Here is a 16,682-nt window from a genome sequence, read left to right as displayed (position 1 = left end):
TAAGAATAAAAAGTGTGAAAGAGAAAACACATTCATCTGCTGTGTGTCAAGGTGTTGCGCTGGAAAGGGTGGCCAAAGTGCTACAAGGGTTCAAGGTTCAAGGTTCTTTATTATTTGTCACATGCATAGTTATACAAGTATAACACACAGTGAAATGTAGCCTGACACGCTCCTCGACATGTGCAAAAATTGGGGGGGGGGGTGTAGAGGAAGAACGTTATATATATATACACACATATAGTATATACACTGGGTGAATGTGCAGTAGTAGCAGCAAGCAGGTGAATTCTGTACATTAATATGAATAGACATCTGACTATTTTACAGGATAGACAATATAAACATATTTAAAATTAAAGGAATTGAAATGTACATTGTGCCTTGGTTTAGTGTCTGGAAGAGAGTCGTGTCTCAGTCAATTATAGATGATGTGAGAGGGCGGGTGTGTGTGTTTAGGGCACGGATGGCTTGGGGATAGAAGCTCCTCTTGAGTCTCTCTGTCCTTGCCCGGAAGATGCGGAACCTTCTACCAGATTGCAGAAGTTGGAACAGTTTGTTGCCAGGATGGGACGGGTCCTTCAGTATCTGCGCTGCTCTAGTCCGGCATCTCCTGGTGTAGGTGTCCTGAAGCGGGGGGAGAGCAATCCTGCAGCAGCGTTCTGCTGTACGGATCACTCTCTGGAGAGCTTTTTGGTCCTTCACACAGCTGTTCCCGAACCACGATGTCATGTTCTGTGTGAGGATGCTCTCCACAGTGCCTGTATAGAAAATCCTGAGGATCTTTGGAGAGACCCTGAACTTCTTCAGTTGTCGTAGGTGATACAGGCGCTGCCTAGCCTTTTTGGTCTGGAGCTGAATGTGGGCAGCCCATGTCAGGTCTGAGGAGATGTGGACACCAAGATACTTGAAGGACTGCACCCTCTCCACTGGAGCTCCATTGATGATAATGGGCTTGTAGTCTCTGTGCTGACCCCTTCTGAAGTCCACCACCAGCTCCTTGGTCTTGCTGACGTTCAGCTGGAGGTGGTTGTCCTGGCACCACGATGCCAGATTCTTCACTTCATCCATGTAGGCCACCTCATCGTTGTTGGAGATGGCACACAACATCACTGTGTCGTCAGCAAACTTCACAATGGTGTTGGAGCCATGGGTGGCCACACAGTCTGAAGTGTAGAGGGAGTAGAGCAGTGGCGAGAGGACACATCCCTGAGGTGCTCCTGTGTTGATGGTGATGCTGTTGGAGAAGCACCTGCCCACCCTCACCACCTGAGTTCTGCCAGTGAGGAAGTCCAACACCCATGCACACAGACGGCTGTTAAGTCCCAGATCCCTCAGCGTTGTGAACAGTCTGCAGGGCACTATTGTGTTAAACGCTGAACTGTAATCAACAAACAGCATTCGCACATAGTTACCCTGTTTCTTGTCCACGTGGCTGAGAGTGGTGTGTAGGACGTGGGCGATGGCATCCTCTGTGGATCTGTTGGATCTGTAGGCGAACTGCAGCGGATCTGTGGTGTCTGGGATGGAGGAGGAGATGATGTTCTTCAGCAGCCTCTCAAACACCTTCATTACTACCGAGGTCAGTGCAACTGGCCGGTAATCGTTCAGGGATGAGGGTTTGCTGTTCTTGGGCACAGGGATGATGGTGGATCTTTTGAAGCATGTGGGGACCACAGACTTCGCCAGGGACTCGTTGAAGATGTAAGTGAACACACCTGCTAGCTGGTTAGCACAGCAGCGCCACCGGTGGGAAGGTTGGGGGATCGATCCCCGTCTCCTCTAGCTGTAAGCCACAGGAACCATCAGTAAGGTCTTAGCTTAACTGTTGTTAAATCTTCTGCACGGAAACAGTTTGATATCACCTTTACTGACTTGTAAGGAATTTCCTGTGGCTGGGATTGAGCAGTCAGACCGGAGTTAGCTGCATGGCCACATTCCTCAGGCTGCTCTCTGCAGCACCTCAACACTATTCACACCCTCTACCATACCTTTATATGCTGCTGTTATAGCCCTAAAGTATAATGACTGGTGATTTGTGGCACAAAGTGATACAAAGTGATACGCACGCCGTATGAGGCCGCTTTGTAGGCGCTCATATCGCCAGTGGCGAGACCCGCGTTGTAGGAGGCGGTCCTGGCGTTTACTGCAGTGCGGATCGATCTGTCCATCCACGGTTTCTGGTTTGGGAATGTGGTGACTCTCGCAGTGGGGATAATCTCCTCCGCTAGCATATTGACGAAGCATACTGCTACTTCCGTAAACTCGTTGATGTCGACTGCGCATGCTCTGAACATGTCCCAGTCTACGTCGTTGAGTGCGTCCTGTAGCGTAGCTTCTGATTGGGCAGTCCACCGTTTTACTTCCTTCGTGGTCACGTCTTCCCTCTGTATGCTTTGTTTATACTGGGGAATGAGGAAGATGGCGTTGTGGTCAGACTTCCCAACAGCCGGGTGTGGTAAACATGCTGGTAAAAGTTTGGCATGACTTGTCTGAGGTTCGCTTTGTTAAAGTCTCCTGCTACAATGAGGGCTGCGCCCGGGTCCTTGTTACAATAACTTTAGCTATTCTAACTACTGCTAGCTTGAAGGCCTGCGGTACTTAGCCGATTAATAGAGGTAGGTTGATCATATTTAAGATTGAAGCATTAATTAATGGTAGGACTGATAAAGGTAGGGGTCTAACAGACATGTTGATGGTTTGGAGGAAGGAATTACTGAAGTTAGATCAGAAGTGTCAGGGTTAGTGCTGTGGTAGGCAGGACGAGGACCCAATTGCTGGACTCAGAACACAAGAGGGGTAAACTAAGAGAGGAAACAAAAACCTAACACAGGAAACTAGAAACTAAGATCTAAGAGTGTAGGAAACTAGAACCTGGGAAACTAGAAATGAGGAGACAAATGAACATTAAGACAAAGGAGACTAGATGTGAAACGTAGAATACAGAGGAAGAACAGTAACCTAGGGATTAGAAACTATTAAAGCACAAGCAGAACCATGAACAACAATAAATCAAAGAATATTAATTAAACCTGAAACAGTGTGTGACAAAAAGATCAACTGGAGAAAAAAAATCTAAATAAATATCAATGGCATTGAAAGCAGCTGTACATTATGTTGTGTCTGTGAGATTGTTATGAGTTTTCTCTAATGCTTAAAATTTTATTTGTGAAGCCATTTCTAGTTAATGTTAAAAGAATGGTTCTCTCAATAGTGTTCTGACTTTTTGTCAGCCTGGCTAGAGTGCTATTGGCCATTTATTTTACATGAATTTCTTTCTTCCTAATTATGTCCCTTCATCTATTTTCTTACCATATTAATTTTACCTTCCTCTGTCTTTTCCTCACTCTTTTATTGGGACTGCTGTTCCTCATCCAGCACTTCTTCATAGCTAATGTTAGCAACAGCTGCCTCTTGTGATGGCAAGGGCTTTATATTAGTTGTTGTTGGTGCTACTGTTGACTATGCAGCTGCTAAAGTTACATGTTTCTGCATCTGTTTCTAGTTTCTTTCTTTCTCTCAGCTTTTCAGCTTTTCAACCACTTCAACACTACAGTCTGTTGTACAAAGTACACAAGTACAACGGGAAGTTAGGTAAGGAGCCAGTTGTGGTAAGAGATTTGATTGGGCAAACCATTGTCAGTATTAAGAATGAAGCCTGTACCCTGTGTAATTATATATTTGGCCAGATTTCTAGAAATAGGACCGGCTCCATCAAAGTTGGAATGTTTCTGCTTAATTAGACCCAGTTTTCACTAGAAAGTTTCTGAATTAAAAAGCTCACCTTTTTTTTCAGTCCTGGTGTGCTGACTGTAAGCTCGTCTGGAATCTGGTGCAACTAGGTTCCAGAAGTGTGACTAGCTGGCTGCATGGATGAATTCATGACTCATGAGGATAATTCACAGTAAATAAAATGTTTTCACAGAGACCACGCCTACCACACAGTTATTGCCAAATCTGTAGTCAGCTACTCTGACATCATGTTTGCATAATCAGCACTGCAGGATAACTATATTTGTTCACCCACACTGTGAGCGCCTGCTCTTTGTTTTAACAGAGCTAGCACTCTTTCATGCTGCAACAGTGGTCATGTTAAAGCTTACAAGGAGTGTCTCAAAGTCAAACAAGTTCATTCTTTCACTTCTTTTGAACACTGGAACTCAGAACTCATTGTAACCATTTAAAATTATAAAACAACTTTTGGATAGAGGGAGAGCAGGTCATCTAACAATTGAAAGGTTGGTAGTTTGATCTCCAGCTAGGGCAACTACTGAACTCTGAGTGTGCGTGAATGTAAGATACCTTGCTTAGACACTTACTATACAAGTACCAGTCCAGCCAAAAAAATAGTTTCTATACAGATTCATAGTCAAAGGAGCTTGCAAAGAAAAGCGTCTGGACTTATTTAAGTTGCTTGAAGACGTTTCACCTCTCATCCGAGAAGCTTCTTCAGTTCTAAGGTCAAATGGTGGGGAGTCCCAGATTTAAACCTAGTGGGAGTATCCTTCCACAGAGGGACAAAAGGATCCCCTGATGATCCTCTAATCCCCTGAGCCAAGGTGTGAAACTGGGTGTGGGTCCCAATCAGGGTTTTGGGTGTGCTCATTGTGAAACCTGGCCCCACCTTATCATGCGAATTCCTGAGGGCAGAAATGAATATACAGATTCATAAAAAGATCTAAAAACAAAAGATCAACAATACAGACGTGAAGAGGAAAAGAAGACGCTCTTTGTTTTTGTGGTCCAACCGGTTCATGTCTGAGGACATATTCATTCCAGACACACACATGCTCACACACACATCTCTGTACATTTCCTGGTGGAACAGTTAGACGTGGTTACAATGCTTTGTCTCAGCGTTACGTTTCAAACGTTGGTGCTGCGATAACAATCAGCTCAGAGTAATTTAATGCTGATCAGACGAAAGCACGAGGAGTTGAAGTTGAGAAAACATGAAAAAACATTCTGCAAGGAGAAACGAGTTAAAGGCTTCATTAACTGGAGTTCAGTTTAATGATGAACAAAGTCATGCTGGTGCGAGAGTCCAAGGGTCATTTAAAGGAAAACACACAGGAAGCAGAAGCTCTGAGACCACCACTTTGGTTTCATTATGAACAATAAGTGAATGCTGTTCTGTTCTAACCCTGCATCTCTTTGCTTTTCGTGCTGATTCACCACAGGGTCTAGAATAATTTGGATTTAATTCTGTGCTCTGAATGTAAACAGGGCACTTTTAAAGAAGCTCAAAGTGAGTCTGTGCAGATGCCCAGGTGATCGGAGGAGGGAGCAGAGGAGGAGGAGGAGGAAGAGGAGGAGTATAAAAAGCTGCTGCTCTCTTTCAGTCGAGTTTAAATACACTTAAGTTTCACCTGATCAGAGCTTCCATCAACCTGCGGATTACCGACATGCTGCAGCGGTGAGTTCATTCTTTAGCTACACATGAGCCTGCTGGGTCAAGACTGTCTTCAAACTTTGAACCGCTTTAAATGGTTTCACAAAGCTCAAGAGGCACTCCTGCTCTCTGCCTGGAAAAAATCATGAAGCTGATGACTCAGAGTTTTTCAAGAGCTCCTTTTCAACCTTTGATCTGATTCACATTGTACAGTAACAAAGAGAGGTGAAATAATTTCAAAGTCAACTACAGCGTGAAGTCTGGCTCTGTGTGGTGCTGCTGTCTGAGTTCAGGCCGTGTTCGGTTGTTTGCTGGCTGAATAAATCCTGTTTCCTCTTACCAACAGTAACACACTGATCCTTAAAGGTTCTCCGCGCTGGCTCGCTATATGTTGGTAAAGAATAGATGCTTTGTGTGTTTCTGAAGAGGAGACACAAAGGAGCCCAGTCATTTAACCTGAGATTGATCACCTGGCATTCATCACTTCATGTTCTTTAGTTTCTTTCCTGCAGTTGTGTTGAGAGAGAAGTCCTAAAATTATGGCTTTTGATTAGATTTCCTGATAAATCTGTCCCTATTCTGGGTTCAGATTTACGTTTAGCTTTAAATTTCCATTTAGACTATTAGCAAAAACATCGAAAACATGTCAAAACCACAGCAACCGATTCATCGAAAAGCTTTTGTTCTTCATGTTTTTACCAAGATAGTCAAATTATGCAAACAGGCTGCAGTCAAATCACACTTTGCAACGAAAATTGTGTGTGTGTGTGTGTGTGTGTGTGTGTGTGTGTGTGTGTGTGTGTGTGTGTGTGTGTGTGTGTGTGTGTGTTTTGCAGGTCAACTGTGTTGCTGCTCTTTGCGCTTGTTGCTGTTTCACTTGCAGCTCCAGTCCAGAGTAAGCCATGACATCATTATCATCATATCATTAATCAATCACGTTTATCAGTCTGTATTTTCATATGAAATTATAATTATTTAACAATTCAAGTGTTTTTACAGATTTATTTTACAGATTGAATTAACTGTAGTGACCTAATTAAGGGTCATTAGTATTAAAAGCCCGTAGTCATCAGTTATGATTTTACATGTGGCATGTTTGATATGAAACATGTGGTCAGTGTGTCTGATGTCTTCATTTCTTTTCCTTCCAGAGAGAAACTCAGAAGATGGTAAATATAAGGTCGCTTGCATTAGTTAAAGATTTGACCTTTGATCCTGCCGTTTCAAAAACAATTCAATTTAAATCAGTGTTCAGTCTGTGTCCGAGGTGGTGAGTGGTGGCTGGAGTACCACCTATAGACCTCAGAGGTCGATATATGAAAGTGGTTTTTTTTTTTCTGTTCCAGAGAGAATTCTGCCTCTGTTGGAGCACCTGAATGGTAGTGCGCGCACACACACACACACACACATGCACACACACACACACACACGCACACACACACACACACACACACGCACACACACACTATTGTTCATTCTGTTGATTTTGTTTTCAGGTGGCAGGACAAGTGAACCTGTCACAACAGAGCCAGGTAACAATACAACACACACTTCACATTGTTTACACTTCACACTAGAGACACACACACACACACACACACACACACACACACACACACACACACACACACACACACACACACACACACACACACACACATAATTCTTTTTCTGTTTCCTCAGATGTTCATGAAAGTGAAGAGCAAACTGAAGGTAACTTTTCTATTCATCTTTCTGCTTAGCTGTTTGCTTACCTGTCCGTGTGCTTACCTGTCCTTCGCTTCCTCTCTCTCTCTCTGTGCTTCAGCTCCTTCAGTTGATGCCACTGGGTCACCAGGTCAGTGGAGGAGGGAGTGTAATTTTTTTTTTCATTCTTAATTTAAAATAAATCTTATCCAGATTACAGCTGTGATTCAGTTCATCATTGCATCGCTTAATCCAAACTCTACCATGTTTTTTCTGTATATTGATTCAGATGTCAGCGATGAAGGTGTTGCCATGACTGACAGCGATGAAGGTGAGATGAAGGTTTTAGGAGCAGGTCTACTGTTTTATGTCCAGACAAAGAAGGAGGAATGAGAATCTGCACATCTGGTCAGACACAAACGCAGCTGACTGATCCTCTGGCTCAGCGTAGAGCTGTGACAGAGGCTTTATATGCCCAATCCTGCACATCACAGCGGGGCATACAAAAGTATTCGGCCCCTTGAACTTTCCCACATTTTGTCACATTACAGCCACAAACATGAATCAATGTTATTGGAGTTCCACGTGAAAGATCAACACAAACTGGTGTACACGTGAGAAGTGGAATGAAAATCATACATGATTCCAAACATTTTTTATAAATAAATAACTGCAAAGTGGGGTGTGCGTAATTATTCAGCCCCCTGAGTCAATACTTTGTAGAACCACCTTTTGCTGCAATTACAGCAGCCAGTCTTTTAGGGTCTGTCTCTACCAGCTTTGCACATCTAGAGACTGAAATCCTTGCCCATTCTTCTTTGCAAAACAGCTCCAGCTCAGTCAGATTAGATGGACAGCGTTTGTGAACAGCAGTTTTCAGATCTTGCCACAGATTCTCGATTGGATTTAGATCTGGACTTTGACTGGGCCATTCTAACACATGGATATGTTTTGTTTTAAACCATTCCATTGTTGCCCTGGCTTTATGTTTAGGGTCGTTGTCCTGCTGGAAGGTGAACCTCCGCCCCAGTTTCAAGTCTTTTGCAGACTCCAAGAGGTTTTCTTCCAAGATTGCCCTGTTTTTGGCTGCATCCATCTTCCCATCAGCTCTGGCCAGCTTCCCTGTCCCTGCTGAAGAGAAGCACCCCCAGAACATGATGCTGCCACCACCATATCTGACAGTGGGGATGGTGTGTTCAGAGTGATGTGCAGTGTTAGTTTTCTGCCACACATAGCGTTTTGCATTTTGGCCAAAAAGTTCCATTTTGGTCTCATCTGACCAGAGCAGCTTCTTCCACATGTTTGCTGTGTCCCCCACATGGCTTGTGGCAAACTGCAAACGGGACTTCTTATGGTTTTCTGTTAACAATGGCTTTCTTCTTGCCACTCTTCCATAAAGGCCAACTTTGTGCAGTGCACGACTAATAGTTGTCCTATGGACAGATTCCCCCACCTGAGCTATAGATCTCTGCAGCTCGTCCAGAGTCACCATGGGCCTCTTGGCTGCATTTCTGATCAGCGCTCTCCTTGTTCGGCCTGTGAGTTTAGGTGGACGGCCTTGTCTTGGTAGGTTTACAGTTGTGCCATATTGCATCCATTTCTGAATGATCGCTTGAACAGTGCTCCGTGGGATGTTAAAAGCTTGGGAAATCTTTCTGTAGCCTAAGCCTGCTTTAAATTTCTCAATAACTTTATCCCTGACCTGTCTGGTGTGTTCTTTGGACTTCATGGTGTTGTTGCTCCCAATATTGGGTGGCTGTAGCTCAGTTGGTAGAGCAGGTCATCTACTGATTGGAAGGTTGGTGGTTCGATTCCTGGCTTCACCTAGTCCGCATGCCATATATCCTTGGGCAAGATATTAACCCCAAATTGTTCTCCGATGTATCCATTGGAGTGTGAATGTTACTTAGAAAGCACTTAGAACAATATGCTTGTGTGAATGCACAAGTTGTGTAAAGTGCGTTGAGTGCTCAGAAGAGTAGAAAAGCGCTATATAAGAACAAGTCCATTTACCAATATTCTCTTAGACAACCTCTGAGGCCGTCACAGAGCAGCTGTATTTGTACTGACATTAGATTACACACAGGCGCACTCTATTTAGTCATTAGCACTCATCAGGCAATGTCTATGGGCAACTGACTGCATTCAGACCAAAGGGGGCTGAATAATTACGCACACCCCACTTTGCAGTTATTTATTTGTAAAAAATGTTTGGAATCATGTATGATTTTCGTTCCACTTCTCACGTGTGCACCACTTTGTATTGGTCTTTCACGTGAATTCCAATAAAATTGATCCATGTTTGTGGCTGTAATGTGACAAAATGTGGGAAAGTTCAAGGGGGCCGAATACTTTTGCAAGCCACTGTAAGATGCCAGCAGGCAGTGCATAAATAGAGCGCAGAGGAAGCAGAAGCAGGAAGCAGATGGAGATGGCTATAATCAGATGTAGCTATATGAAATAAAAGCAACATCAGGAAGAAGGAACACAAAAAGTTGGGCTGAACTCTAGAAGATGTGAAGGGTGAAGGTAACTGTGGTCTCAGTGGTAATCAGAGCACTCTGTACAGTGACATCAAAGCTAGGCAAGTGGATCCAGCAGATCCCAGGAACAACATCTGAGATCTCTGTCCAGAAGAGTGCAAACCTAGGTACAGCAACGATACTGTGCAGGACCCTCAAGCTCCAAGGCCTCTGGTAGAGGACTCAAGCTTGAAAGGCTAGACCTCCTGCTGGGATGAAAGGGTTTGTTTTTTTTACCTGAGATTTTTTTTTTTAACTCATTAATTACTGTGTGTGTGTGTTCACCTATCTGTCTATGGGACTGCTGTAGCAGGAGGTAGAGCAGATCATCTACTAATGGGAAGGTCAGTGGCTTGATCCCTGGCTGCTCCAGTCTCTATGCCAAATATCCTTGGCCAAGATACTAATCCCAAGTTGCTCTCCATTCGCATTATGAATGTGTGTGAATGTTCAATACAAAGCACTTAAGGATGAGCATGTTTATGTGAACATGTGAATGTTTTAAGGGGTTCCAGGAGAGTAGAAAGGCTCTATACAAGAATCAGTCCATTTAACATTCTGTGTGTTTCAGCTCCTTCAGTTGATGCCACTGAGCCACCAGGTCAGTGAGTGTAATAAAGCTGATTTTAACTTAAAATCCACTTTGAAGTCTGAATTAATCAAATAATTACCCAGATTTTGTTCTCACTCTGTTTCTTTCATGTAAGGTGGTTCAGACATCAGCGATGAAGCTGATGTTACAGCTGACAGCAATGAAGGTGAGAGGAGACAGTCTGTTGTTTCATGCTGAGACACAAATGATGAAACACACACAAAGCATCACTCAAGTTTTATTTATATCTTGCTCAGGTGACGTTAAAGATTCTCCTGAAGAAACTGAAGGTAATGTTTTCACCTCTCTGTCCAGCTGACTACAACCCAGTAAAGCATGGAAATCTCTTCATATTTGTTGGTGGGTTTGGCTTAAGCATGCAGGAAGGAGCTAGTTTTGAAATGTTGCTTAAAATGTCACAAAGCACAAAGAATCTACTTTGTACACGTCTTTACACATGTTTATCTCCATAGATGCTGCAGAACAGTCAAATGGTAAATATTTTCTTGTCTTTAGTTTTCTTAAACTTTCTTAAACTTGATGGACTGAGACTGAGAGCAAGCAAGCAAGCTGAGAGATGAAGGAAGTTAAATTTTTCTAAAAACATACAAGGAAAAACATTTTTACCTTTGTTTCTGATCCTTCAGAGGAGACTGATACACAAGGTTAGGGCGTGGTTTGGTTTTTAAAAATAGCACACTGGAGGAATGAGGAACAAATAGAAAATCAATGTGATAGACACCAAAGCGTTAAAGGGATGATAACAGTCAGCAATAAAGACTGTTCCTCCTAAAAGCAGGACATGCTTCACACGTCTCTGTTTAACCTCCTTTGACTCTTTGTGTTGTTTAATTTCAAACTGTTCCGGAGTAACTACTGTATTGTAATTGTATATGCTACTATTTTTAACTTGTGTAAGATATTTTAACAGAAAAGTAGTTTATCATCATAAGAAAAGCTACTCCAAACTACTCCTGTATTCATTAATTTGGCTGTGAAAGCGCTTAGACATAGAAACGAGAGTTTGTAAGAATGGATGTGAATGGGTGAATAAGTTGTGTTGAGTGTTGGGAAAGTTACTTTTCAAATGTATTCCACTACAGGTTACAGAATACATGGCCCAAAATGTAGTTTGTGACATATTCCATTAAGTTACTCAATATCTGTAAAGTATTCTCAACATTATGGATTACTTGATATGTTGTCATGCTTTTTACAACTACATGAATGTACTATTGCTGTGTGATTTATTACTATTACTAAAGGCTACTTGCCACCCAGCTAACATTGTTAGCTGCCATTAGCTGAGGTTAATTCATAGACTGCAAACTGTTAGACTTGATGGATAGCATTAACAGCCTGCTAACTGGAAGTAATCATGTGCAGTTCTGAAAGCAATATCAACTAGATTTTTAAACCTAATATAAGATGAGTAACAGTAGGGTGGACATTAGGCAAGGCTGCACTTTTTGCAGTGATCTCATATAGAAAAAGAAAATTCTGTATCAGTAATATGTTTTCTTTCTGTCTGCTTCCAGAGCTGCACATGATTATTTGCAGCTAGCAGGTTGTAATGCAGCCTTCAGTAATAGTAATAAATCACACAGCAATAGTACATCAAATATACTACAAGGTAGTTGCAGTATGCTAACATCAGTTTTTAAAAAAGAACTTACTTCCAGATGTTTCTTTAGGTTGAAGTCTTTTGACGCTGAGAGCAGTTTGGTTGTTGGCAAACAGAGTTTCCCCATATGGAAAAGAAATAGTAAAAACTTATATTCTTCAAGGGGTCTTATATCTGTTTTCACTCTTGTATGCTTTTCATACAAGTTTCACACAAGACAGATACAAACTTTATAAGATTTATATATATCTTTTCCATATGGGTTGCATTGAACGCTCAGATTTCACCCATTCCTTTCTTCTTTAAACGTGAAGTGGTGTCGGAATTTCCAAGTAAGAAATGAATTCCTGCCCGTGCACTGCTGGTTCGGTTGTGCTGGCTCCAGGTCCACTGTGTAACTGACACCACCAACATTAACAGGACACGTACATTAGAGCTTCTTATTGCATGTTTTGTTTGGGTTTAGGACAATGCGTGGAATTACCAAAATTAGAGAGGGGATAGCCAAACATATGAAACAGGTAATGACTGCCGTGTAATCCATTTATTTCAACAAAGTAACTGTGTTCTAATTATCACCTATTTAAGCAGTAACTGTAACGGAAAACAGTTACTCATATTTTGTATTTAAAAATGTAAAGCTGGTACATGGATTCCGTTACTCCCCAACAATATGCGTTGACTAAAGCACTTTGAGTGTTCCAGTAGAGTAGAAAAGTGCTGTATAAGAACCACACCTTTTCCCATTTAACAAACTTGAGTAGTGTAGTGCATCTGTAGCTGCTGGAAAGTTGTTAACAAGTAAAATTCTGAAGGGGTCCTGGTCTGTGCCGACTATGTCATTGATATGTCAGCCACAGAAATGTGCATGTCAAGGTTCACTTTACTTCTAAGCCAAATGCCAGTCTCGTCAATTTTAGGAAGTCAGCAATAAAAAGCTCATTTATTAATTTATTAATATGATGATTATTAATATGAGTATATCTGAGCAATTAACAACTCAGAGCTGGCATACATTACCTGGTGGGATGATCATCAGGTCTGTCAATCATTAAGAAATGAGGGAGTGCAGCGTGAAGCAAAACCAGTCCAGCATGTGTCCTCCTTCCAACCTTTGGGTGACGTCCTCAGGAAGTGTTTTAAATGATGAGGAGTGTTACAGCTCTTATTGAAGCAGAATCCATGATTCATAACAAAGTTTTTTTTTACTTTCTGTGTAAGCACAGTTGTAGGACAATGAGCTTATTCCTCATGTTCATCACAGACATAATTATTATCTGCAATCCACAGAGACTGCAGAGTCTGTGCCCGAAAACAGCGCCGACACCAGCACGGAGTCTGAGCCAGCACCTAATGGTGACAAAGAAGATGGGGGGGAGGCATTGAGTGATGAAGAGCAGGAAGTGAAGGAGAAGGGAGATGAAACGAGTGAAAAAGATACCAGTGAGGAGGAGGAGGGGGGGGAGGTGGTGCCTATCATAGAAGAGGACAGCAAAGAGGAAACTCCAGCTGAAGAAGACAGCCAAATGAATAACAGTGAGATTGAAGACATGGTGGAGATAGAGGAGAAAGAGGCTGAGGAGGAAGAAACAGAAGAGGAGAATGAGGAGGAGTTCAAAGAAGTGGAGGAGGAGAAGGAGGAAAAAGAGAACGATAATCAGGATGAGCTAGGGGAGGATAAGCAGGATGAGCTAGGGGAGGAGAAAGAGGAGGAGGATGAGCTAGAGGAGGATAAGGAGGAGGACGAGCCAGAGGAGGAGGAGCTAGAGAAGGAAAATGAAGAGAAAGAGCAAGATGGGGATAAAGAGGAGGATGAGGCAGAAGAGGAGAAGGAAGAGTTAGATAATGAAAAGGAAGAGAAAGAGGAAGATACGGATGAGAAGGAGGAGCAGCGGGAGGAACTGGAGGAAGGAAATGAGGAGGAGCAAGAGATAAAGGAGGAGGAAGAGGAGGAGGAGGATTTCAAGGATGAATCTGAAAATGCAGATACTGAAGAACCTGATGAAATTGATGATGGTCTGGACTCCACTGAAGGTAAAAAATGATGAACTGGTGTGATTTATGTCACAAATTCATGTGGTCCCAAACAACAATCAGAAAATCCAGAGTGAAAAATCAGAGGCTGACAACGAAAACACTCTTGAAGAGTTCAAAGACCAACTTAAAGAATTTGAAGTCATTAATAGACAAAGATTTAAGATGCTAATGAAGGAAAACATTCACACAGATATTAGATGAGTTTCATTTGAACATCTCAACTGGGATTAGAGGAAACAGACAATAAGACTAAAAGTTCAGATGAAGGGAGCCACAGGTTCTTAATTCTTATTCTTGTTACAGCAACACCTGCTGGTGAACTGGACCAATCAGATGATGCCACCCCCGTCACCAAACAGGGTAAATTTCATATCACATCTGCAGCCAATCACATTTCAGACAGAGTCAAATCTACTTCTTCTCTGAGAAGCACAAAGTGGAAACATGAAGTGTTTTACATCTTGTTGAAGTAAAAATGAACATCTGTGTTTTCTTGTAGCTACCAGTTAGATGCTTCGCCTCTGAGCTGTGGGAGCTCAGCAACTGCAGGTACCACACCATATTGTTTTCACTGATGGAGACAAACCTCTCCATAATCACAGATTATAGGAAAACACAGTCTTAGTTTTCATGGGACCTATTTAAGTTCTCCGAAGCCCAGAGTATCCTTTTCCTATAAAACATAGGAGTAGATCCTGAAAATGTTCATGCTAAAGGAACCATACATTAACAAACCAGATGGTGACATATCTTGAGAAAAATAAGTGCATTTTCAACAATAATGTGTCATTTCTTTCATGTAGTCAATCTAACGTTATTAAATGCTCATTAGAATCTAAGTGCTAGAGTATGTCTTATACTAGTTATACTAGTACTAAATTTAACTTCCTTTGACTCCAAAAATAATGTGTACAGATTAGAAAAAAACTTTACTTTTCTACTGACATCATTTGGAGACCTCTGACTCGTTTTTCACCAATTCAAGGAACATTTTTTTAATTTTGTTTTCACGAAAGTGTGACTGTTTGCAGCTTCTATAGATGTGATGTTTGCTTTTAGAGTGTTGATGGAGAGAACTATAGAGAAGGTTGGTGTTCGCTGTGTCTTTGTGGATCACCAGCTGCTGAGAGTAGCTATGGTACTGCATGAGGAAGTATGTGTAGGGAAGGATGGTGGTGCAGGACATTTATGAGGACAGAGGGTGACAGGTGAGTTCAAGGTAGGGGTGGGATTACATCAGGTCTGCCCTGAGCCCTTCTTGTTTACTGTGGTGATGGACAGGCTAAGGGATGAGAACATGGACCTCCCAATGCAATCCTCTACCTGCTCCCTTGAGCCTCTTCTCTCCAGGTATGCCTCTGCAGAGAGAAGGAAAGTGAGTAAAAGCAAGGCAAGAATACATGTGAATGAGAGGGAGACATGTAAGGAATACAGACAGTGAAGGCAGATGAGTTTAAATACCTGGGCTTAGTGGTCCAAAGAAAGGTGAAGAAGAGAGTGCAGATAGGGTCGAGACAAGCATCAGGGGCGATTTGTGACAGAGCATAGCAGCAGCAATGAAAGGGAAGGTTTCGAAGATAGTAGTGAGACCTGCTGTGATGGATGGTTTGGAGTTAAAGATATTAGGATGAGCAGGATGGACTAGAAATCAATGAGAGAGTGGATATATCGGATAAAGGATGATGAAGTTGAAGCTATAGGAAGAAAAGAGGAAGACCTCAGAGGAGGTTTGTGGGTGTAGTAAATTGGGGCATGCAGAGGGCTGATGTGACAGAGGAGGATATAGGGATAGGAGGAGAATGAGCACCTGATAGAGAAGGAAAAAGGGAGTGGAGTGGCTGCAGGCCATATGTAATAATTGTTACTGTGAAGAGTCCATCCCAGATAGACTTGAATCAGTCACTGAGCAGTGAAGCAGTATGAAGTGAACCGAGGTTTTCTGTGCTGTTTCCTGACAGAGCCAAGCCCACAGCCTCCACAGTGGAATCCAGCTGCCATGACTTCAACAACCTAAACTGCATGAATTTCAACGTTCAGCCAACTGTTGTTTCCTCTCCCCATTTTCTAGCAGTGTCTGTTTTAACCTCTGGCTTCTTTGGTTTTCTCAGATTAAAAAAGGAAATGTCTTTCACCTGCTGACTGTCTTCTTTTCTGCCATGTGTCTCTCTTTCCAGCTTCTTGTCTGCAGAAATATTAAATCAGCTGCTGAGCTCAGATCTGTTTTGTGTGTCTGATTTCACACATTAACATGTACATAAGTCCCTCTTTAATTTACAGAGAATGTTTTTAAGGACGTGAAAAACCAGTCAGTGGTGTATACAGAGGAACTGCTAATAAAGTTTGAATTGTCGAAACCTCATCGACTCTTTCTTCCAACAGTCAGCATGCTTCCCTGAACCAGTAATGACGTGATTTCAGTCACACATTTTTATCATAAAATGTGACATTATTGTTCAGAAGCTGGAGCAGAACTGAGATCGGAAAGGACCAACAAGTGTGTGCTTTATTCATTATTTAGAAAAATAACTGATGACTGGTGGCTCATGTGGTAGAGCAGGGTTCAAGGTTCTTTATTTGTCACATGCATAGTTATACAAGTATAACACACAGTGAAATGTAGCCTGACACACTCCTCGACATGTGCAAAAATTGGGGGGGGGGGGGGGGGGGGGGGGCTGTAGAGGAAGAACATAATATATATATATATATATATATATATATATATATAGTATATACATTGGGTGAATGTGCAGTAGTAGCAGCAAGCAGGTGAATAGACATCTGACTATTTTACAGGATAGACAATATAAACATATTTAAAATTAAAGGAAT

At 42.2% G+C, this 16,682-nt stretch overlaps 2 protein-coding genes across 2 annotated transcripts in view; one reads left to right on the top strand and one right to left on the bottom strand.

Annotated features, from left to right (window-relative positions):
* Window positions 1–16,682, bottom strand: part of LOC113014589 (ubiquitin carboxyl-terminal hydrolase 29-like) — a 264,900-nt gene that overhangs the window by 58,876 nt on the left and 189,342 nt on the right. The window lies entirely within an intron of this gene.
* Window positions 4,607–16,204, top strand: LOC113015264 (protein Ycf2-like). Its single transcript, XM_026157211.1, has 16 exons — window positions 4,607–5,413; window positions 6,226–6,284; window positions 6,541–6,558; window positions 6,736–6,768; window positions 6,886–6,921; window positions 7,073–7,102; window positions 7,197–7,226; window positions 7,365–7,406; window positions 10,169–10,198; window positions 10,305–10,355; window positions 10,447–10,479; window positions 10,663–10,683; window positions 13,104–13,847; window positions 14,154–14,210; window positions 14,350–14,399; window positions 15,809–16,204. Exons 1-15 carry the CDS (start codon window positions 5,403–5,405, stop codon window positions 14,358–14,360), a joined length of 1,206 nt encoding a protein of 401 aa, XP_026012996.1. The 5' UTR covers window positions 4,607–5,402; the 3' UTR covers window positions 14,361–14,399; window positions 15,809–16,204.

Source organism: Astatotilapia calliptera, chromosome 22 (genome assembly GCF_900246225.1).
Source record: "Astatotilapia calliptera chromosome 22, fAstCal1.2, whole genome shotgun sequence".
Taxonomy (NCBI): Eukaryota; Metazoa; Chordata; class Actinopteri; order Cichliformes; family Cichlidae; genus Astatotilapia; species Astatotilapia calliptera.
This window is presented reverse-complemented; position numbering and strand designations above follow the sequence as displayed.

What these genes read in the sequence shown, in the direction of transcription:
- LOC113015264 (XM_026157211.1), top strand. An exon ending in AAGTGAAGAGCAAACTGAAG is followed by an intron (nt 7,103 to 7,196) that starts GTAACTTTTCTA and finishes TCTGTGCTTCAG; the next exon opens with CTCCTTCAGTTGATGCCACT. An exon ending in TGCTGCAGAACAGTCAAATG is followed by an intron (nt 10,684 to 13,103) that starts GTAAATATTTTC and finishes TGCAATCCACAG; the next exon opens with AGACTGCAGAGTCTGTGCCC.